Raw genomic sequence first — 20,136 nt, 5'->3', positions numbered from 1 at the left:
CTGAATATTGAAGGACTGAAGTCAAAGTGGGTTTAACACAGTTTATAGCCTCTTGATTTGGGAAGATGCTCATCAGGGAAATCCAGTCAGCTAATGTTTCCCCACTGTGCAATTCAGAGCCCTGAGAAATGAAGCTCTGACTCAGATTTTTCCTCAAAGGAATCCTTTCTCTCATGCTCCAGGTCTCCAGTGACTGCAGCAGGAATTTAGGGAGATTAGCTTTGGTAAACTGAAACTGGTCTTTACGAATACTTTCCTTCCCCTCAGGGAAAATACTGCCCAGACTATCATTTCTGTTAGTGCTAAGAAGAAAAAAGGGCATTTTAAAGCATCTCAAGTGAAGGGAAATTTTTAATAAACACAAATTTTCTCTGTTTCTTCTTCCTTTCAGTACTTAGAATGTTTGCCCAACTCTAATGCACTATTTTGGTCAGGATAAAAAGAACTGTACATTGTACATAGGAATAGGGAGTAAAATAAACCTGTCACCATGCTGTAATTCGTTTACAGAAAGAGGAACTTGAGCCAGTAGGGTTGTTTGTCACCAGATTTTCATTTGCTGTAGGTGAGATGAGCCCTCAAGCTTCCAGCTGGGTTTCATTCATGGCTGTGGAGTCCCTGTGTGCAGATATTGTGTATGTCCTGTGGGCAGAGAGGGTAAAATGGTCATTTTGTCACACCAAGGTGGAAATTAGGTTCCTGCTTCTGGGAAGTGATTCCTCCAGATCATTTTTTCACTGCACATGCCTAGAGAAGCCAGCTTGCATTCAGCTTGAGAGATTGGGCAAGACCTTCAGATGTTAAAAACAAATACAGCTACCAAAAATCCACAGAACGCTCTTTGAATATGTGTCCCATTTGACTAACACTGCAGAAGGGATTTTGGCAAACTATAAATTCAACACCTCAGACATTCACAACATACATAAACTCTGTATGTTCTGCAGATGAAATAAATCTCAGTGCAAGATTATGGAATGATCTGCTACAAGAAGCTGTAGAAACTCAAGACTGACTGAGCTCACTGAGCAACACACCAAAAATGCTGGAATTGGTAGGGGAATAATATGAATGATAAAATTGTCCTTCATGTTTCTATCAAGGCACATATGTTTTAGACCTTTGGAGTAAATCACTGGAATTCTATTGTTTCACAGTCACTTATGTGTGCTATGATGTTTGTGATAATCTACACTGTCAGATTAACATCCATTGTTATCTCGTTGTTCAACCACAAAAGTAAGGCACTTGTTTGGCATAATACAGAACTATACTTTTCCCCTAAGTGCATAATTAGTGTTTTCAGGAATTCCACAGGTGTGCAGCACAAACTTTGCCTGAGGGTTGTAAGTTAAAAAAACTGAGACTTTCTTATGAGATAATTACACTTTGATTTGTCTGGTTTGAGGTGGGTTTTTTTGGTATGAATTGTACCTGGAGGGTCACTGAAGAACTACTGTCTCTCCCTGTTGATTCTGTGGCTGAAATGTATAGTATTAACAGGTTAATTGTGGAAGGAATTAACACAATTCTCTTTCATTTTCTTCTCTGGCAATAGAGGTCATCAACACCTTCTGGAGAAAACTCATATGATGATGTGAAAGAAAAGGATTAGGAAGAGAGGATTGATCCAAAACCCATTAAACCAATAGGACTCTTTTTCCAAACTACATCAATGGAGTTGCAGCTGGATCTAAAAGTAAGGACTGTCTTCTTTCTTCTCCTTATACACCTACAGTCACTTTACAAATTCTCATGGCAAGAAAAATCCCAAATCAAAATGGTCATGGTGAAACACAAGAAATAAGATTCAATGAGCTGTGATTCATGTAGGATCTTATTTTGATACTTTTTGGAACATGGTGTTCTCAAAGGCATCCCACTCCCCAAAGAAGAAATTACCTTGATTTCTTCAAAGAGCTCTTGTCCTTCAGCCCTCCCGGCCGGCAGCAGGCAAACTTGCAATCAATGACCTGGTAAATGATGGGGTTGTACATGGCTGCTGACTTTGCCAGCAGTGTTGGGATCACTGAGAACTGGATGGGGACCGAGTCGGGCCGTCCAAAGGCCGACCAGACGGAGACCACGGCGTAAGGGATCCAGGCAAGGAGGAACCCTGCGCAGATCAACATTGCCACCTTGTGAGAGCAGAAAAGAGACAGCAGGGTTTGTCCACAACAGTCAGACACTGGCAGAGCAGCACAGAGCCGGGCAGAGTGCAAGGGAGTTACATTCCACTGAATGGAAATGAAAAATGATAACTTGCTTCTTCATGTAAATTTGCAATATGAACAAAATCTGTCTCTTTATCTCGTGCCTGTGTTTCTTTTGCCTGACACAGAGCAGTTATTGAGTCTGCTATCAGACCTTTAAAAATGCAGTAAAATCTGGCTAAATATGAGGAAACCAAATGAGATTTCAGAAAATAATAATAGCTTGGTATTGAATTCAAGTTATTTAAAGACAGGATTCCTTTAAAAATGCAGAATCTCCTTTTTAGGATAATAAACTGACAATAGCAAAGAGTGAAGGTTCTTGAAAAAAGATCTTTTGAAAACTGGTAATTTAACTGGGAGTGAGAATGCTAGTAAAATGTCTTGATTTATTCCTCCTAACCCAAATAATGTATTTTCACTCTATTAGAATATGTAAATACTTTAAAACACAAAATTATGTTAAATATTTTAGTTCTGATAAATGAGTTCCTGGCAAATTAGTAAGTGACCTCCTTATAATGTAACAAAATGTAACCATAAGAAAGTTTAGTATCAATACCAAAGAAAACCTGTTTGGGCCCAAAATCTGTGATTTGTATACTTTACCTGAACCAGCCTGTCTGCACTCGGTCACAGCCTGATATCACTTCAAATGATGCCATGCCATCATACATCCTGAAAAACATCTGCCTTTATACTGCTGCCATTGACAGATTAGTGCTGCACCCACACTGGCAGCGGCACATGGGCACTCATTTGGAATAAGGCGATTAGCAGGATTAGAATACCAAAAAAAAAAAAAAAAATCACCAGAAGGCACAAGGGGTTTGGTCATTGCATAACCTTTCCTGTAGCCTGTTCTTTTTGTTGTCTGTCACTGAAGGAACAGTGCAGGTGAGCCAAGGATGTCAAACACAGCCTGTTTGTTATGAATTGTGCTGTGGAGTCAAATGGGTTATAAGGGAAACAAATGTTCCATATTTATATTTACCCCAACAATATATTCTCCACTGTAGATCCAAGACAGGAGGGAGAATTACTGTTGTTGCAATTCAGATAACATTGAATTTTTACATGATCCTTCCAATATGCAAAAAAAAAAAAAACCCAAACCTGCAGCCTCAAATCAAAAGTTTCCATTGCTCTTCAAAGGAAATTTGCTGAATAACCACCAAAAAACATAACAATTTGAAGCATCCTTTTGAAAGGCAAGTGAAATTGTACCAGCTGTACTGGCAGCACTGGCTGGGCAGGTACGTAGCTGAGATTTTCAGATATGTTTAGACATAATGTCCCTTATTGCTGCATGTTATATAACTCTCAGTTCAACTCAGAAAAATTGTAATAAAATTTGATCAGCCAAGCAAAACTTGCTGCTTGTCTCACTCTTGGCATGTCTTACAGAGGCTGGTGAATCTTTTACAGCTAAGGAATCTGATTTTGTTCAATATAAACCTTTATTTTGAGAGATTTCCTGGCACAATAACCAGTATCAAGGATCATGGCTGTCACCACTGCCAAAAAGAAAATAGATTCAATCAGAAAGGGAAAACAGGATATGGTCTGAGATGGAAAATTAATTTTAGCAATTCAGTGCATTTTTGTCAGCAGTTCATGGCTGAGCCTAACTGATAAATTATTTGCATAAAAACAATTGCAGTGTCACAGGACCAATTTTGGTTTATATCTTCATTAACAGAGGAACGTAAACTGTCTGAAAGTTTTATTTCCCTGCTACAATAATCCACTCTCTATCTCTTTTCTATTATAATTCCTATGCACATCAGTCACCTTAAATTACTGTTTACAACTGTTTCTGAAAGCAAAGGGTGTTTTATGGTGGGAAGCAGGGCCACAGGGAGATTATATGACTTGTAAGGTCGTAGGGGAAAGCTGTGGCAGAGTTTTAGAGTGGATCATGATCTCAGGGACCCAAGTGCCCTAATCACCAAATTTTGTTTCCACCCCTATTTTTTACCCACCTTGACAGTAACAGAGGAGAAAGCTACAAAAACCACCTTCAGAGCATTGTGTTATCTCCAAATCTGCTTCTAAGACCCAACACAGCAAACTGAGGAAAATGTTCCTACCTACCTTGGTCAGCTTCATTTCAAGTATATGGCTGTTCTGAATCCTGGTATCGTAGTGAGAAACTTCTTTGGTGGATGATTTGACTTTTAAAATTATTTTGACGTAGGAAAACACAATCACTGCAGTTGGGAACAGGAGGCAGAAGAAAAGGATGCTCAGAACAAAAACCTGTCCAGCCACTGAAGCCTGTGCCAGCCACCAGTCCAGAGTGCAGGAGGTCCCAAAGGGCTCGGGGGCGTAGTTCCCCACCCCAGCAAAAGGCACTGTAGCCCAGAACGTAGCATAGGCCCAGATTATTGCCAGGCAGATAAATGCATGGTGTCTCTTAAGCCAGGTACCTGGAGGAAAATTCAAGAGTTACAAGTTCATGTCCAGGTGTGTTTGGCACCATGGAATATGTTGTGTCACATGGAAGGGTTCAAGGCCAGGCTGTATGTGGCTGTGAGCAATCTGCTCTCCTGGAAGCTCTCCCTGTGGGGCCTTTGGAACTGGATGGCCTTTGAAGTCCCTTCCAACCCAAACCATTCTGTGATTCTCTGAAATGTGAGGTTTTTTGACTGTTTGACAACAACTCTGTCATGTTCATCTTGGCTGTTTCCAGGTGTCCGTTGTGACCCTGAGCTCACCTTGTGCCTCTTGAAGACAAAGGCACACTCACATGGAAGGCTCCACCCATCCTTATTTGAGATCTTTGCTTTAATTTGTGATGAATTACAACTGAAAAGAGTCCAAAGTAAAGAAATCCAAACAACCAGCCCAACAACAGTCAGAGGAATCTTGTCCAGTAACTTCAATTCTTTAATGTAACTTAAGTTTTTTCCTATTCTTTCTCTCCTATGTTGCCTGACTAAAGCTCAAACTCTGTGACTGAAGAACAAGGTTTTACAGTGGAAATAAGATATCTAAGATTTAATTTTACTCTTTCATTCTTTTCCAGTACAGAAAATCACCTTGTGTATCCTGTCAGAAGTACCTGTAATAATCTGTAATATGTGTTTTCATGTATCCTTGCCTTTTTTTTTTTAATTAAATGCAAATAGAACTCCTGGAGATCAGAACCTTGCATCTCTTCTCATCTTGCATACAGCTCTAATTCATCTAGAAAAAGTTTCAGTTTGCACTGTTTTCATCACCATCTACATGTTCAACATGTAGGACTCAGATAGGACCGACAAATTTAAGTCTTTCATTTTTGCAGAAACGTGCAATGCAGCATAACATAACATATAACATAACATCTCCTTCCATCTTGGAACCCCCAACTCATTTGTAGTTTCTGACTCACAGGGGATTTTTCACTCAATTCACACTAACCTTAAGAAGATTTCTTCAGGGTTTCAGAGTGATTTAAAAGAAAAACAAAGCAAAGAAACACCTGTAATTTGGATGTGTCCCTTTCCAGCTGATTTTACATGTCAAAATCACCGGAAGGAAAATGAACATTGCCTGACAAATGATGTATTCATATATGATGGCTGAGAGATAAAAAGGTGCTTTGTTGTGTTCAGGAGTGGAAAAACAAAGCAACAATAGCACAAACAATAGCATAACTATTAAAAGAGAAACATTTTTAAACCACCTAGACTGAGCCTGATAAACATGTTTGTTTATTGTTCTCCATCATTTTGTATGGACCACCGTGATCAGAGCCCTTGAGAATAAGGGTTTTGAAGAGTTTTCTCTCTCATGAACTAAGATGACCACAGCTGGTGGCGCAAATGCAGCCAGCCATGAAATATTCACTTCAGCTCTCCAAGTCTGTGAAAAATTGTTTGTGATTTGGGTTGCCACTGAATTATTTTGATAAGACTTCAATAGAAAAAAACTGAAATCCTGCTTCATATTATTGGTGTATCTAGCACCCAGCTAAGGAGACCCCCCCTGCACTCCCATTTAGGATAAAAGTATGGACACACAGAGGTCTGTGATAGCACATCTCAGCACAGTACCACAGCTTTTATCTGCTTGCACAGACTGGCTTATTTACCCTTCCTATCTGCCAACCTTCCTTACAGCTTAACATGATCGATATTTCATGTAATCATAAAGAAATCTGTGGTGTCCCTCAAGTCACATGGGAAAGGTGTTTATTGCCTGTAAAGTCACCTTGAGCATTCCCTGTATTTGGATGTGAATTTAGTCCCTTACAATACCAGAGGAACATCTTTTCTATACTGTGACAATATCATTTATCTGGAAAGAATTAAGCATATAATACATCATGTTCCAGAGGTACAAGATACTGATGGATATGGTGGTAACACCTTACACTGCAAAATTCATTTCCTCCTCTCAGGTTCCATTTCCATATTTGAGAGACTATTTCTCATTATGACTTATTGCCCTTCCAAATCTCTTAGGTGCTTAAAATAGCTTGCCACACACCACAGAGGAATTTAGGCATTCAATAAGGAATATTTTTATGTTTTGGTCCATAACACCCTGTAATATGCACATTACTTGCATCTGTTAATGCAGATAGGCCTTGATGGACATAAAGTGATTTATCTATAAGGGATTACAAAAAACTCATGGCTTAAGCAGACAGCAGAAGGACAACAGTGAGGGTGTTATGTCCAGCAAAATGAATTTAACTAGGATTTCTTGGATCATGCAAACGTTTCTCTCCTCTGTGTATTCCCTCTATATTTATAAGAAGTATTCTGAAGAGCCTAATTACTTCAGTGTAGTAAACTATAGCACTTAATACAGCTTTTCCACAGTCATAGATAATACAGTCATCTATATGGAGACATATATTTGTCTTACCGTAGGACAAGTGGCAGATTTTCAGGTACCTGTCCAGGCTGACAGCTGTCATGGTGATGAGGCTCCCACAGCCAAAGAAGAATCCAGCCCACCCATACCAGCGGCAGCCCATCCACCCAAACATCCAGCGGTGGGAGAAGAAGGAGATGATGCTGAAGGGTTTGCCTACAACTTCAAAAGGAGGAGAGAATGTCAGCCCACTGATAAACAACATCCTTGAGAAAATCACCTTTTATCAGAAAGGCAAACCCTCTCCCTTGCAAAAATTAATACCCATAAAAGTGCTCAACATGGAGAATTGGATTCAGACCGAGTAGGTGATGACCTTAGGCTGGAGGGTAAATTTAGATGGGATATTGGGAAGAAAATCTTTACTGTGAGGGTGGTGAGTCACTGTCATGGGTTGCCCAGAGAAGCTGTGTATGTTCCATCTCTGGAAGTGTTCAAGGCCAGGTGGGATGAGGCTTGGAGCAACCTGGTACACTGAAAGGTGTCCCTGCCCATGGCAGGGGTTGGAACAAGATGGTCTTTAAGGTCCCTTCCAATCCAAAGCATTCTGTGATTCCATGGCTTGTGAGCACCCCATGCACAGGACTGAGCCTCAGACAGCTGTGGCTGGATCCCATGGCACCAGTGATGAGGTAGGATGAGCCAAGCCTGCAGAAGGGCTGGAAAGAAGGGCTGTACTACAAACCACAGGAACGAGAGGCAAACCAACACTCTGGAACCAGTCATGGGCAGGCTCTTTTCATTATGAAACCTTTAGAGTATATGTTAGGTCCACAGGCCAACACCTAAACAGGATGGGTTTGAGTCAGGGCTTGAAACAAGCACAAATCTACTTAGTCTTCATCCCTGTAGTAGAGGTAGACTAGGTGAAGACACCCAGCCAATTAGGTGTCTTCAAGCACAAGGTAAAGAAATTTGCCTTCAAACAGGACTTTTTCAAACCTGTCAAGGCCCAGCAGTAGGGTACACAGTGAGGTGAAGTGTTAGGTGGGAAGGAAAGACATGGACACTTGAGCTGCAGAAGTGGTTTCAGCTCCTCTCCACATCACACATTACTTTGATGCCTCCTAGCAATCCACTGCCCACAGATATCAAAACATTCTGAGCTTCCCCAAAGAGATGGGAAATGAGTAACTATTTTTGAGACTTTCTCTTAGTGGCACTTTATCTCATTCCTCCACAGGTAAATTGAGTGCTGCATTATGGAAGAAGTGAAGTTTTGGGAAATGATATTCCATTCTCACCTTAAAGCAGGTTTCAATTTTTCATATTCTTTGTAAGTATTGTGACAAAGAGAAAGTTTGAAAATTTTAATTGTATAGTTGGAAATCTCCCTTTTTTGGTCCCAATTATTACCTTTCTTGGTCTTAATTAGGCAAAGAAAATAAATCAACTTTAATGGAATAGAAAACTCAAAAAATTTACAATCTAGGAATATCTGTTTTCCAAACACTACAGTTTTACTTACCAGACTGATCTTAAATTCTCCCAGGCCTGAACATTCCAACTGCACCATTCAAACAACATTAAATATTGAACTCCGCATCCCTGTGACTGTATTCCTTCCTGCACAGGAGCAGCCAGAGCACCCCAAGGATTTGAAAACACCTCAGCCTCCCTGGGCTGGTTTCCCTGGCTGAACCAGTGTCTGTAATATCATAGAAGCTCAGGGAATTGGTTTATGGATATGGCAAAAATGATCTTGCAAACTGTACTTCCCACAAGGTAACCTATTCATAGAAACCAAGACAAAAATCTCTATTCTGTTGAAATGATCTTTTACCCAAAAACATTCAATTTCACATTGAACTGACATAAAACCATGAATTCTCTTTTCATTCTTAACAGAAAATTAACACATTTCTTCAAAACCGGATCTTGCAGAAAAGTACCTTTGCTCCATCTTCTATGCCAAAAGCATCAGGATTGAAAACCCTTCAAAATAAGATGCATTTTTACAAAAGGTATTTTTGGATTAGCCTAAGCCTGTAAGAAAAGTTCTGCCTGGACCTGCAGGATGTGCTCAAGTCAATGTATGATGTGCCTTTCTCAATTTTTATTTTTTCAAGCAAAGGCTGACCTCAGTGATTAAGGTTTCAAGAAAAACATTAAATATGGCAAGGTCGAGGTTATGGGCCAACAATCAAGTCAGCAACTTTTAGGCATGTAAGTGACTGACAGCTTTAAAGGCCGACACATTTCTTTGCACCAAATCAAATTTCCCTTCAGCAGCAGAACTGGGAGCAGCCCCGAGCACGGTGCCAGTGCAAATTCAGTCTGATGCAGCTTTGAACAAGGGGCTGGTGCCACCCTGTGGAAATATGCAGGAAGCAGAACTCTTCAAAAAGTTGTTAAGATAAGTGTATGAAATATGAAAATTTCGTAAAAAAAAATTCTATCTTCAGTTTGTCCAGCAGACAGAACCCATCACATTTCTCAGCTTAGCACCTTTCATTAATTAAACAAATAAATAAATAAATAAAAATAATTAGAGAACAGAGAAAACCAAGCATGGCTCTGGGAATCACTGATTTTTCCTTAACTTCTAAGGGTTGAGAGATGGAAGCAGTGTGTCCATGACAGAAATGCCAAAGAAATAATTGGGATTTCTCTGTGTGGTAGCAGTGATATTTATATTAACATCTTTCTTCCACTGAATTAATATTTCCTTCAAAAATCCATGTTTACTGACCAAAACCACTGGAATCTGCAGGGATGAGCAGATCTTTGGTCTTGTGCTGTGAGAGTTCAAAAAAGCATCAGGGGAGGCTGGGAGACATCATTTTGTATTGTTCAGTGATATTTTTGGAGTTTAGATGAGGGCAAAAGCATCTGGCAGAGACAAGGGTAGGAAAAGGGTGCAGTGGGGCTGAGGGCAGAGGTCTCAGTGTATACAACACACAGGGGACAGATGACCCTGCAAGCATGGGAATATAATTCCATTTCTATGGCACTGGGGAGATCCCATGGTCAGCTGCGTCCTGATACGCATTGGACTGTCTGCCATCCAAAACATCCTTTTCTAAAGGACATCCAGCCCTTCCCCTGTGTGCAGCTGAATCGGTCTCATGTCAAGAGCCAAAACAACCATCTCTGCAACTCTGGATAAACCTCTCCAAAGCTCCCTCCTCCAATGCCAGGACATCCAGACTTCCTCCAATGCCAGGATATCCAGATTGTGGAGTTGAAATAAAAGTCCTCCCAGTTGGCTCATGCTCTACAGTTTGACACAAATGTTTGATCCAGAGACAAAGGAGGATGGCCACTAGAGAAAAAACTATTAGCTTTGAAGGGCTGATGGCCACTGGCATTTTCCAATTATTTGGCTAAACTTGTATTTTTGAGGCATTTAGACCCATTCTATTCACCCTATGGCAAAAAACCATCATTTTCTGCACCTGTAATACTGAGGTGTTTTGTGGTTATTGTGCCAGGGTGCACATGGCAGCTGCCTTTGGAGACCTGCCCAGTGCTGGGGTGAGCAGGAGCTCTGCCTGTTTGATAAAATCAACCCTAATTTTTCCTCTGTACTGTTCATTTCTTCCCATCAAGTTGTTCAGGAATGCTTTTTTTCATCCTCCCCTATTATTTACATGCAAATGATAGAGCAGAAATATCTGCAGCAAAAGGCATTTGATGCTCCCATGACTTGCAGAGGAATGTCTCTTGCTGCTGCCAGGCAGAATGGTGAGATGGTAAAAACAAGGGAAAACAAAACCATGAAATTACCTGAAATGCCCAGATCACACACTGCTAAATTAACAGTCATTATCTCAGCAGGTCTCAGCTTCTTTTTTCGCTTTGAGGACATAAAAATAACATACCCATTTCCCAGAGTTGAAAGGATCCCTGTAATAATGGAAAATAGAACAACATTCAAATTAGAATCACCCTCAAAACCAGCAATACTCCATCTTCCAGGTGAAATTCCCTGATATTTTCAGCCTGAACTTGTGGTCCCTAAGGCTGGCCATTTTACCCTGAAAGGTGATCCCATCATTGTCACTGTGCAGCTCACAGAGACCTGGACTGCAGACACATCCCTCCCACAGAAAATGCTGTTTTCCCTCTGTAGGAGGGCATTGCTTTCACCAGCTGAGCCTGCACAGACACAGACTGAATGCTCACAACAGAAACCCCAGAATCCCTCTGCCCTGACCAGCACAATTCTCACCCAAAGGTTTATACAGCCACAAGAATGAAATTCAGCTCTCTGTAATCACAGGAACCAGAATCTGACCAATTTCAACTTTATTAAACACTCCAATCAGATGTTAAGGGATACATTTCCAGTTAATATATTAATATCAAATCTTAAATCTTACATCAGAATTTATTTCTATCGTAAGAAAGAAAAATTATAAAATAAATCTGATTAATCTGATTTTAACTTCCAGGGGTGGAATTCAGTGCAGGGGACCCTTCTCATATTGGCTGATATATTTTTCTCCATATCATCACCCAAGGACTCACAGCTCTGCAAGTGTGCATCTGCCATGGAATTAATCACACCACTACAGAAAATTGTAGGGTTTCCAGCTCCCTTACAGAAAATGTGTCTTCACTAATTCATGTTTTTAAGAGTTCAAGGTCAGAGGGAGAGTTTTGCTGTGGAAACACAGGACAGCACAGAACATCCTTCTCATGGAGCCAGAAGGTGAAAATCCCAAAGGGACCGTGGCCCACTGAGCCTCACACCAGATCAGAAGGAGGGAAGTGCAGAAGAAAAGAATGAAGAGCAAAGAATTCCTGTGCTGCCATTGCCTCAAAAAAGGGACCTACAACAGCACTGAGGGAAATGTTGGAGAGAAGTTCAGCCCAGGAAAGAGTGAAGAAGGGCATTTTCCATAAGTATTTAAGGTTTAAAGGGTGAGGAAGGGTATTTTCCATAAATATTTTAGGTTCAAAGGGTGAGGAAAGGTGTTTGCCATAAGTATTTTAGGTTTGATACCTTTGTTTCTCACTACCTAAATCAGTAAATAAACATTAAGCTTTGGGAGTTGGAACCACGTGATGAAAGTTGGAATAAGATATTTAAGGTCCATTCAACCCAAACCATTCTGTGATTCCATCGTGCTGAATTTATTCCCCTCAAGGATCCTGTTTGCCCGCTGCTGTAACTGAGAATGGATTTTCCTGTCTTTATCCCCACCTGTCTTCACCTCCACTGCTTTTTCTCTGCCTGTTTCCTCCCTGTCCCACTCTGAGGCTTGTCCTGAGTGCTTGGCTGCCTGCTGAGGCCAACTCCTCACACTACTCCAAAAAAAGTCATGAACAGCCCAGCTTTCCTCTGTTGATGAAACATCAAAGTCATCCTTTGTGCTGCCTTTTACAAGGGGCTCTGCTGGGGCAATCTCTGTTTCCAGAGGGCCTCAGCACCCTCCAGCCCCCCAGCACTGCTGCCCTCTCCAAATGTTGTACCTTTGAATACCACATCATTTTCATCTCAATCTTCTGGCAGGCCAGACCTCAGCAAATTAAATTCAGTAATTAAATGGGTATTTAATTATTTAGTGATTAATTTGGCAATTCAGTAACAAATAATACAGTTTTTAAATGGGTATTTTGTTATTTACTCTGGTCCATCAATGGCACAATGCCCTTGCAAGGGTGCCTTGTCCCCACAAAATCAACAAACCCAACCTGGGAACATCCATGAGGCGGAGAGAGAAATGGTTCCCAGATGCTAAAACCAAATTATTTGTCAAGAAATATGAGTGACTGAGGAACCAAAAGTTTACTAAACTCAGGAGAAAAGTACTTTGATTTTGAATTTTTTTTGTATTAAATGTGACACATTGGAAACTTTTTATTTTTATATTGACAGCATTGTTTTCTGTATTATTTTACAAAATAAACAGAAGAACAGAAGCTGGCTTATTATTGATCTTAGGTTTTCTCATTAGATTTTATTTACCCTGGGTGAATTAAATTCTAAGAACAACCTACTCTTATGGCTCTGCAAATTTAATCTGAATTACAAGCAGATAGAGGTATTCATATGAATCATTTTCTTCCTCACAGCTGAGTGAATGAATCTCAGTGCTGTGAGCTTTTTTCATATATTTTAATCCTTTTCTCTCTTAATGCCATTTTCCTCTCCAGTGATATTTAGGATAACTAGAGTGCCAGCATCCAGTTTGAAATACCTTTTGAAAGCATTTGACATTTTCCTGAATCTTTTTCAACTGACTGACAGTCTAGAGAGACATGTCTATCAGCCAAGCAGCTCTGAAATTGCCAAGCTGCTCTGAAACCACTGCTTATAATTAATATCAATGTTTCAGAGAGCCCAACCCACCAACCTCCTAATCCCATGGCTGGAAGGGGTCCATTGATCATTTGTTGCCTTTTGTCTATGCCTGCATCTGAAAATTGCTTGTCTGAACCTTTTTTTATCTCCTTGATCAAAATTCTGTAATCTCCGTAGGTGAGGCATCTAATGCTCCATTTCTCCTGCTATGAAATGACTTTCCAGCAGTCAGCTGAAGCCCCTGCTGGAGCAAGCTCCCAGCTCTGGTAGGTTGGAAACAGGGAAAAAAGACTTCTCAGATATTTAAAATAGGCTCTTTTCCAGGAGAACTGTCCATGGCAACATGGCACCATTACATATATACAAATCAAGAGCCAAGGATGTGATAACTAAAAAAGTGACACCTGCAGAGACAGAGCCAGGCTGAGACACAAACCTGCAGTGAGAGGGGAAAGTGTTTACAAGCAGTCAAATGGAGAAATAAACTTCCACTTCTCCAACCTGACAGTGGCACTAAACCATTAGAGAAAATAAAATTAAAAAAAGAAAAGAAAAAAAAAAGGTTCAGGATTTTGTTTTCAATTAAGCTGTTTCATAACAGAGGAAGTGCGCACACCAGCTTGTGGATCAATAGTGACTGGCCAAGGGGTTTCAGAGGAGCTGGCAGCCAGCAGGTCCCTGCTCAGTAGTTTGTCACCCTGCCTGGCTGTACAGTGAATCAATCAAGGCGGTGATGAAAAACCTGGTGGGAGGAGTGACAAAGACAAAAGAATTGGACTCTCGTAACCATGTGCATAGTCTGATTTTATTTTTTGTCCTAGATGATTAGAAAGCTACACATGGAAATTAACTACTCAGGATAAAGGATCATGCACTTACATAGAATTTATCGGACTATTCAAGACTCCTGATTTTCTTCAAAGACAAACAACCAATTATTTTTATATTTCAAACTGGAATACTTCAGCTGTACACCCAGTCTGACCCTAAAACCTCTGCAGGATAAGATCCAGCCTTGTTCACTCACTATTCAGCTTCTTCTCCTTTTTGAAACTTACTTGCACCTTACACTGCTCAAGTGCAAAAAGATGCACAAAAACAGTCCTGGCTTCCCACCTCCTGCTCCCCTGTCCCTGCTGTCAGGATGTCCCCACAGGCCATCCTCAGGAGGGGCCACAATTTCTTGCAAAGGAGTAGGGAATGCAGTTCAGTGGAAAACTGTGACAAGTTTAGTCTGAATCACAAGTCATAATAAAAAAACACAGATGTGAAATCATAAAATCATTTGGGTTGGAAAAGACCTCCAAGATTATCAAGTCCAACTTTTGACTGAACACCACCATGACCACCAAACCATACCACAAAGTGACAACTCCACTCATTTTCTGAACATTTCCAGGGCTAAAGATTTCAACATTCCCTGGGCAGCCCATTCCTTTGCTCAACCATTCTTCCAAAGGGAAGAGTTTTTTTCCTTATACCATTATTCTATAGATCCAAGGAATATGCAAATACAGCGCTTATATGGATATGGGAAGACCATAATTAGCTCTAATAAAGCCACTAGTGAACCTTGTTATGCACACAAGGGCAAAGCAATTAACCAAGAAAAATGCATTTCAAAACACACACTTTAAAAATTAAGTTAGTTTAGAGCTAAATGTGGGATATGATGTGTACAGAAACGTACAGGAACAGCAGAACTACCCTGACCCAGGCCACTGGATACAATGAGATCACAAGTCCAACATCAAATTTACTATGAGACCTTTTAAAATTATAATTTCAGTTTCCTCACATTGCTCAGAAAATTGTCCTGAGCCTTTATGGTTGGCTTTTGGCTTTTCACTGGAATTTTTTTATTCTTGTTCCTTGCCTTAATTTGATTATGCCTGTGTTGTTCAAGATGTTTCACACCTGACAGGGGTAATTTTTGGAACAGGATAAATCTACACTAAATACAATCAATATAACAAGGCAACAGAGTGTATATTAGGAAGATTCATCCATCAGACATATTTCTTGGGATTAAAGCTAAGTTCACTTAACCAAGTGAAAAAAACCACAAAAAGGGGGTTGTCTTCTACAGTTCAGTGAAAACTTTTGTCTGCAGAGAAATAGAAAAAAATATATGTGTGAAAAGTGAGGATACCTACAAACCAGTGCATGAACACCAAGAACAGCACTGAGATACAGCTTGACCTGTCACCTCTGCTGCTCTGAATTCTTTTTTCAATAAAGACATAAGCAGAAGAGAAATGAGAAATAAACAGAAACATAAATAGAAGAAAAATAATAATAAAAACTCTGCTACCTCCACTGTGGAAAACATTACATTAATTAGACCAGTCAAAAGAAAAGCAGTAAGACAGTCTTAGAAGGGGGGGTTGTAAAGCAGTGAATGAGAAACAAAAAGGTAGGACTGACTGACAGATCTTGGTATTTTGTGCACAACACATTGAACAAGACAATGAATCAAAACTGAAATAAATGTCAAGTAATCACTGTACATCTTGTATTCAGCCTTGTCTTCAGGCATCTGACACCTGGAGCCCAGGTTTTTGTAAATCAGTTCTGTCCTCAGATCAGTTTTAATGCAAAAATTGCTGTTGAGCTGTGAGAAACTGCATGAAGTAAGACCATAAAGCATAAAGGAACTTAAAATATATAAAGAAGAATGAAATAGAATAGAATAGAATAGAATAGAATAGAATAGAATAGAATAGAATAGAATAGAATATGGAATAGCCTGAGTTGAACAGGACCCACATGGATCATCAAAGTCCAGCTCCTGACCTTGCAGAGGACAATTCCAAGAATCTCACCCTGTGCCTGAGAGCTTTGCCCAAACATTTCTTGATTTCTATCAGGCTTGGTGCTGTGACCACTCCCTGGGGAGCACCCAACCACCCTTTGGGTGAAGAACCTTTTCCAGATATCCAATCTAAACCTCCCTTACTCAGCTTCATGCCATTCTCTCAGGTGTTGAGGCAAATATGGATACAAAAAGACATAATTCTGGCCTCCTCCACAAAGTAAAGAAGGCAAATTATCAATAATAAGGTCCAGCTTATCCCTAGAAGAAATAGAATCCAGCATTTTCCTGCTGAATGATAACTCCTTGGCATGTGAATACTTTAAAATCAGTCCCAGCTATCATGAGTGTGCACTAACCAATAGATAATTGTATTTATTCTGCTTGCAAGGTCACTTTGAACCTTGTAAAGGACTCCATCACAAAAGGATGGGGAGGGTGCTAGGCAGAAAATATTGCTCAATATGATGTGTAACAGAGGACAGATGATGCCAGGAGCTGAGCAAGGGTCACATGAACACATCTGAGGGTGTTCAGGCTGTGAAAACAGGACATAAAACCCACAATGCATACTGAAGGAAATCCTATTCTGCCCAGGGACAAATTAAGCTGCTGAGTAGCAACCTATATCTTATTAAAAACAGTGAGTATTTCTTCACTTTTTGCTGGAACATCTACTGCTAGTCGCTTCAGGCTACCTGCAGCAGCATTATATGTTGATATTAACTGCTGACACCATATTTCTAACACATTTTCTCTCCTCCCTCCTAGGTTTTTTTTTCTAGTATGAAAAAATATGTAATTAGCATCTAATGAACAGCAGTTTCTGCGTCTTTTCCGAGAGCTGTAAGGATGCAGCAGCACAGTCATATTTCAAATAGCAAATATAAAATCATTACCAATTATTGTCAAATAAAAGCCAGCTATGATGTCAGCTTCTCTAGAGAGCTTTGATGCAAAGGGGTCTTCCCTTTGGAGATAGTGTGGGATGTATTCTTCCTGGGAAGAATTGTTGGGATCTGATGCCATCCCATTCATGTCCATTGAAGTGCCTGAAAAACAGAAGAACAGAGTTTGCAACAGATCCCACCTGCTGTCAGAAAATGTGAAGATATTTTTGTTCATACACAGGATTCATCTTCCCGTTTTCAATTCTGCCCTGACACTTCCCAGGGCATTTCACGATACCATTCAAACTTGCATAAAGCATTGTGCCACGATTTGGGTCATGACTTACTTTATCCAAGAACATCATAATTTGCATGGGACCACAACAGGAAAAAGGCATTGAGCTACTGGAGAGTGTCCAGAGGAGGCCATGAGGATCGTGAAGGGTCTGGAGTGTTGGAACCTAGGACATTCCTCTGACTGTCTTGGAGGGCTCGAGACCCTGGCAGGGGGCTCAGAGACCCTGGCACAGAGTCAAAGACACCTGTGCCTTCAATCTTAGCCCATGGAAAAAATTACCAACTTTGTGTGAAGATTTACAAGCCACAAGGGTTTGAACAGAATGATAGCGAATTTATCACAGGGTGAAAAAGCAGAATTTTGGGGATTTAGAATGCAGGTTCAAGAGGCAAGACAGAGGAATCTGGGCATGTCCTGTCCCTCTTCTTCTTTTTCCTGTCCTCTATCTTCTGCTGTGATGGTGGCACTTTTGGATTGATTTAAAGTCAACATAGGTGTCTAACATAGATCTAGCATAGGTGATAGGTATTGGAAAATTATTGTAAATAATGTGCATGTAGTTCTCAGAATAAAAAGATAACAGCACCCCAAGGGTGGTCAGTGTGACTCAACCCAACCTGCTGAACAGATCTCAGCAGGTCAGAAAAAGAATGTATTAGATAAGAGAGAATAAAAAAACCTTGAAAACCAGAGCTGAGGATTCTTGACTTCTTCTTAGGTTGCAGGACTGGGAAAAAAGACTCTTTAATACCTTGGGAGCCATTTCAGCAACACAAAACCCGAGTCTGGAGGAGAAGCCTTTGAGGAGCAGCTGAGATGATGTGGTCTGTTCAGCCTGGAGAAGAGGAGACTGAGGGGAGACCTCACTGTGGTCTTTAACATCCTCATAAAGGGAAGAGGAGGGGCAGGGGCTGATCTGTTCCTTCTCATGAGAAGTGACAGGACTGGAGGAAAGGTGGAGCTGGGTCTGTGCTACTTGTCTTTATCTATACCTGCTCCTCACAATGCCAAGAGACTGGGAATTATCTGCAAGACAGTGCCAGCAGTTTCTTTGTATCGTGAGGGGCACTTTGTCTGCAGATGGCAGCTCTGCAAATTTTACCGCTAAGTGAACAACTACATCCATAAATTCTCCTCAGAGTTCCTTAGGTGTTGTGTTCCAATGCAAATAACTTGTCATGGCCACAGTTGTAAACAACAATTGGCCATTGGAATTGTGAAGCAGCAGGAGCATTAAATAGCAGAGTCATCTAGAAAGGCTTGCTGGGTTTTCTTTCCATTTTCTTTTGTGTGGAAATGGGTCATTGAAGCCAAAAAAGTTATTATAAATAACTTTATTATTTAATAAACTATATCATTTAATAAAGGGGAAAACCCTTTATTTAATAAAGGGGAAAACGGGAATCTGGCAAACACCTATGAAAGTCATCCCTCAGGACAATGGAAGGGATGCAAAGTGAGGATGTATAAGAAAAAAAAACATTTCTTCCCTGCTTGAAACCACCCAGCCAGGAGCTGTTTAGGGCATTCAGACACCCCAATTCCTCTTGCTGGTGCTTGCTGGGGCAGGAATGGCACTCATGAACTTAACACTTGACTCAGGGCTTCCATAACTTCTGCTGTGGGACCTGGGAAAAGCTGTGAAGGCCTAAATTTTTCCCTTCAGAAGTCCAACTTGGAGGGAGACTAAAGGAGAAATAAAAATTATTTCTTTATTTTACCCATTTGCTCTCTCTTCTGCATCTTGAACACAGGCAGACTGAGTCAATAACAGACCTGTGTGGCTAGGTACACTCATGTACACCTGAAGCACTCACAACCCTCTCCCTATTGTCCTAGCTTTTGAAAAAAGAAAAAAGAAAGATTTTACTGAAGGGGAATGAGCCATGAAGGCACACGCTACTCTAGAGTAGAGAACAAAAATGGGAGAGAACAAAAATCATCCAGGCATATGGCTCAAAAGTTCAGCAGCCTCATTGTCTTTTGGGTTTTTTTAATTTTCTTTAAATTAAAAAAGACTGAGAAATTTAAAAATTTTTTTAAACAAAAAAATTCACTGTTTCAGACAGCAGAGAAACCATTTGTGTTGGATCAGGTACTTTGGTACAACAGCCTGGACAGTCTAAAAAGACCTTGTCTTGTACAAAAGGATGGACTAAAGCATGAATCTGGGGAATAATCACGATCATCCTGTCCATCCTATCAAAGCCACAGGTCTCAATCCAGGTTCCACCTGGCCTTTAAAAGGATCCCGATGCTTTTCTGTCCCCCAGCTTGCAGGGTCCCTCTGTGGCTGGAGCGTTTGAACCATATGGGTGGCTGAAGTGATGCAAATGGAAAAGCACATCTGGGACCTGTCAGCACAATTTGGGTTTGATGCAAATATCAGAGTGTTTAAGGGCATGTTCCTCCTTTGAGCCACAGCAGAATCTCCCACTCCAGTCAGTATCAGGTGGCTCACAAGGACAATATTTTGCTATGTCCAAGCAGACAAACAAAATAGCTTTAAATAGGAAATTTCAACTTCTGTGTAAGCTAAACCCAGCCAGAAGTGCAGACATTGGGTTTTTTAATCTGCCCTAAAGCAAAGTGCAGGTTTGCCAGACAAAGCACAGCCTTGGGACAGGAGAAAGCCCTCTGCGGTCCACCTAGGTATGGAAAATTTAGCTGCTTCACTTGATATAAGTTGTTGACCTGCTTGCAAATGTTAATGTTGTGAAAAACTTTCCTCTCCAGTTCCTGAAAAAGAAACACTTTCTCTCAGCTTTAAACAGAGAAAACACATTATTTATTGA

At 40.6% G+C, this 20,136-nt stretch overlaps 1 protein-coding gene across 1 annotated transcript; it reads right to left on the bottom strand.

Moving 5' to 3' along the window:
• Positions 1–578: 578 nt before the first annotated feature.
• LOC128939418 (opsin-5-like) lies at positions 579–17,363 on the bottom strand. Its single transcript, XM_054280360.1, is given in 7 exon segments — positions 579–642; positions 1,903–2,138; positions 4,311–4,645; positions 7,077–7,247; positions 10,815–10,934; positions 17,053–17,219; positions 17,221–17,363. Coding segments are annotated over 7 exon segments (1,236 nt in total).
• Between the last annotated feature and the right edge of the window lie 2,773 nt (positions 17,364–20,136).

Source organism: Melozone crissalis, unplaced genomic scaffold (genome assembly GCF_028551555.1).
Source record: "Melozone crissalis strain CALT ecotype California unplaced genomic scaffold, PUWL_Pcris_2 ptg000027l_1, whole genome shotgun sequence".
In the NCBI taxonomy this organism is placed as follows: Eukaryota; Metazoa; Chordata; class Aves; order Passeriformes; family Passerellidae; genus Melozone; species Melozone crissalis.
Note: the sequence above shows the minus strand (reverse complement) of the source record. Positions and strands in the feature narration are given on the sequence as shown.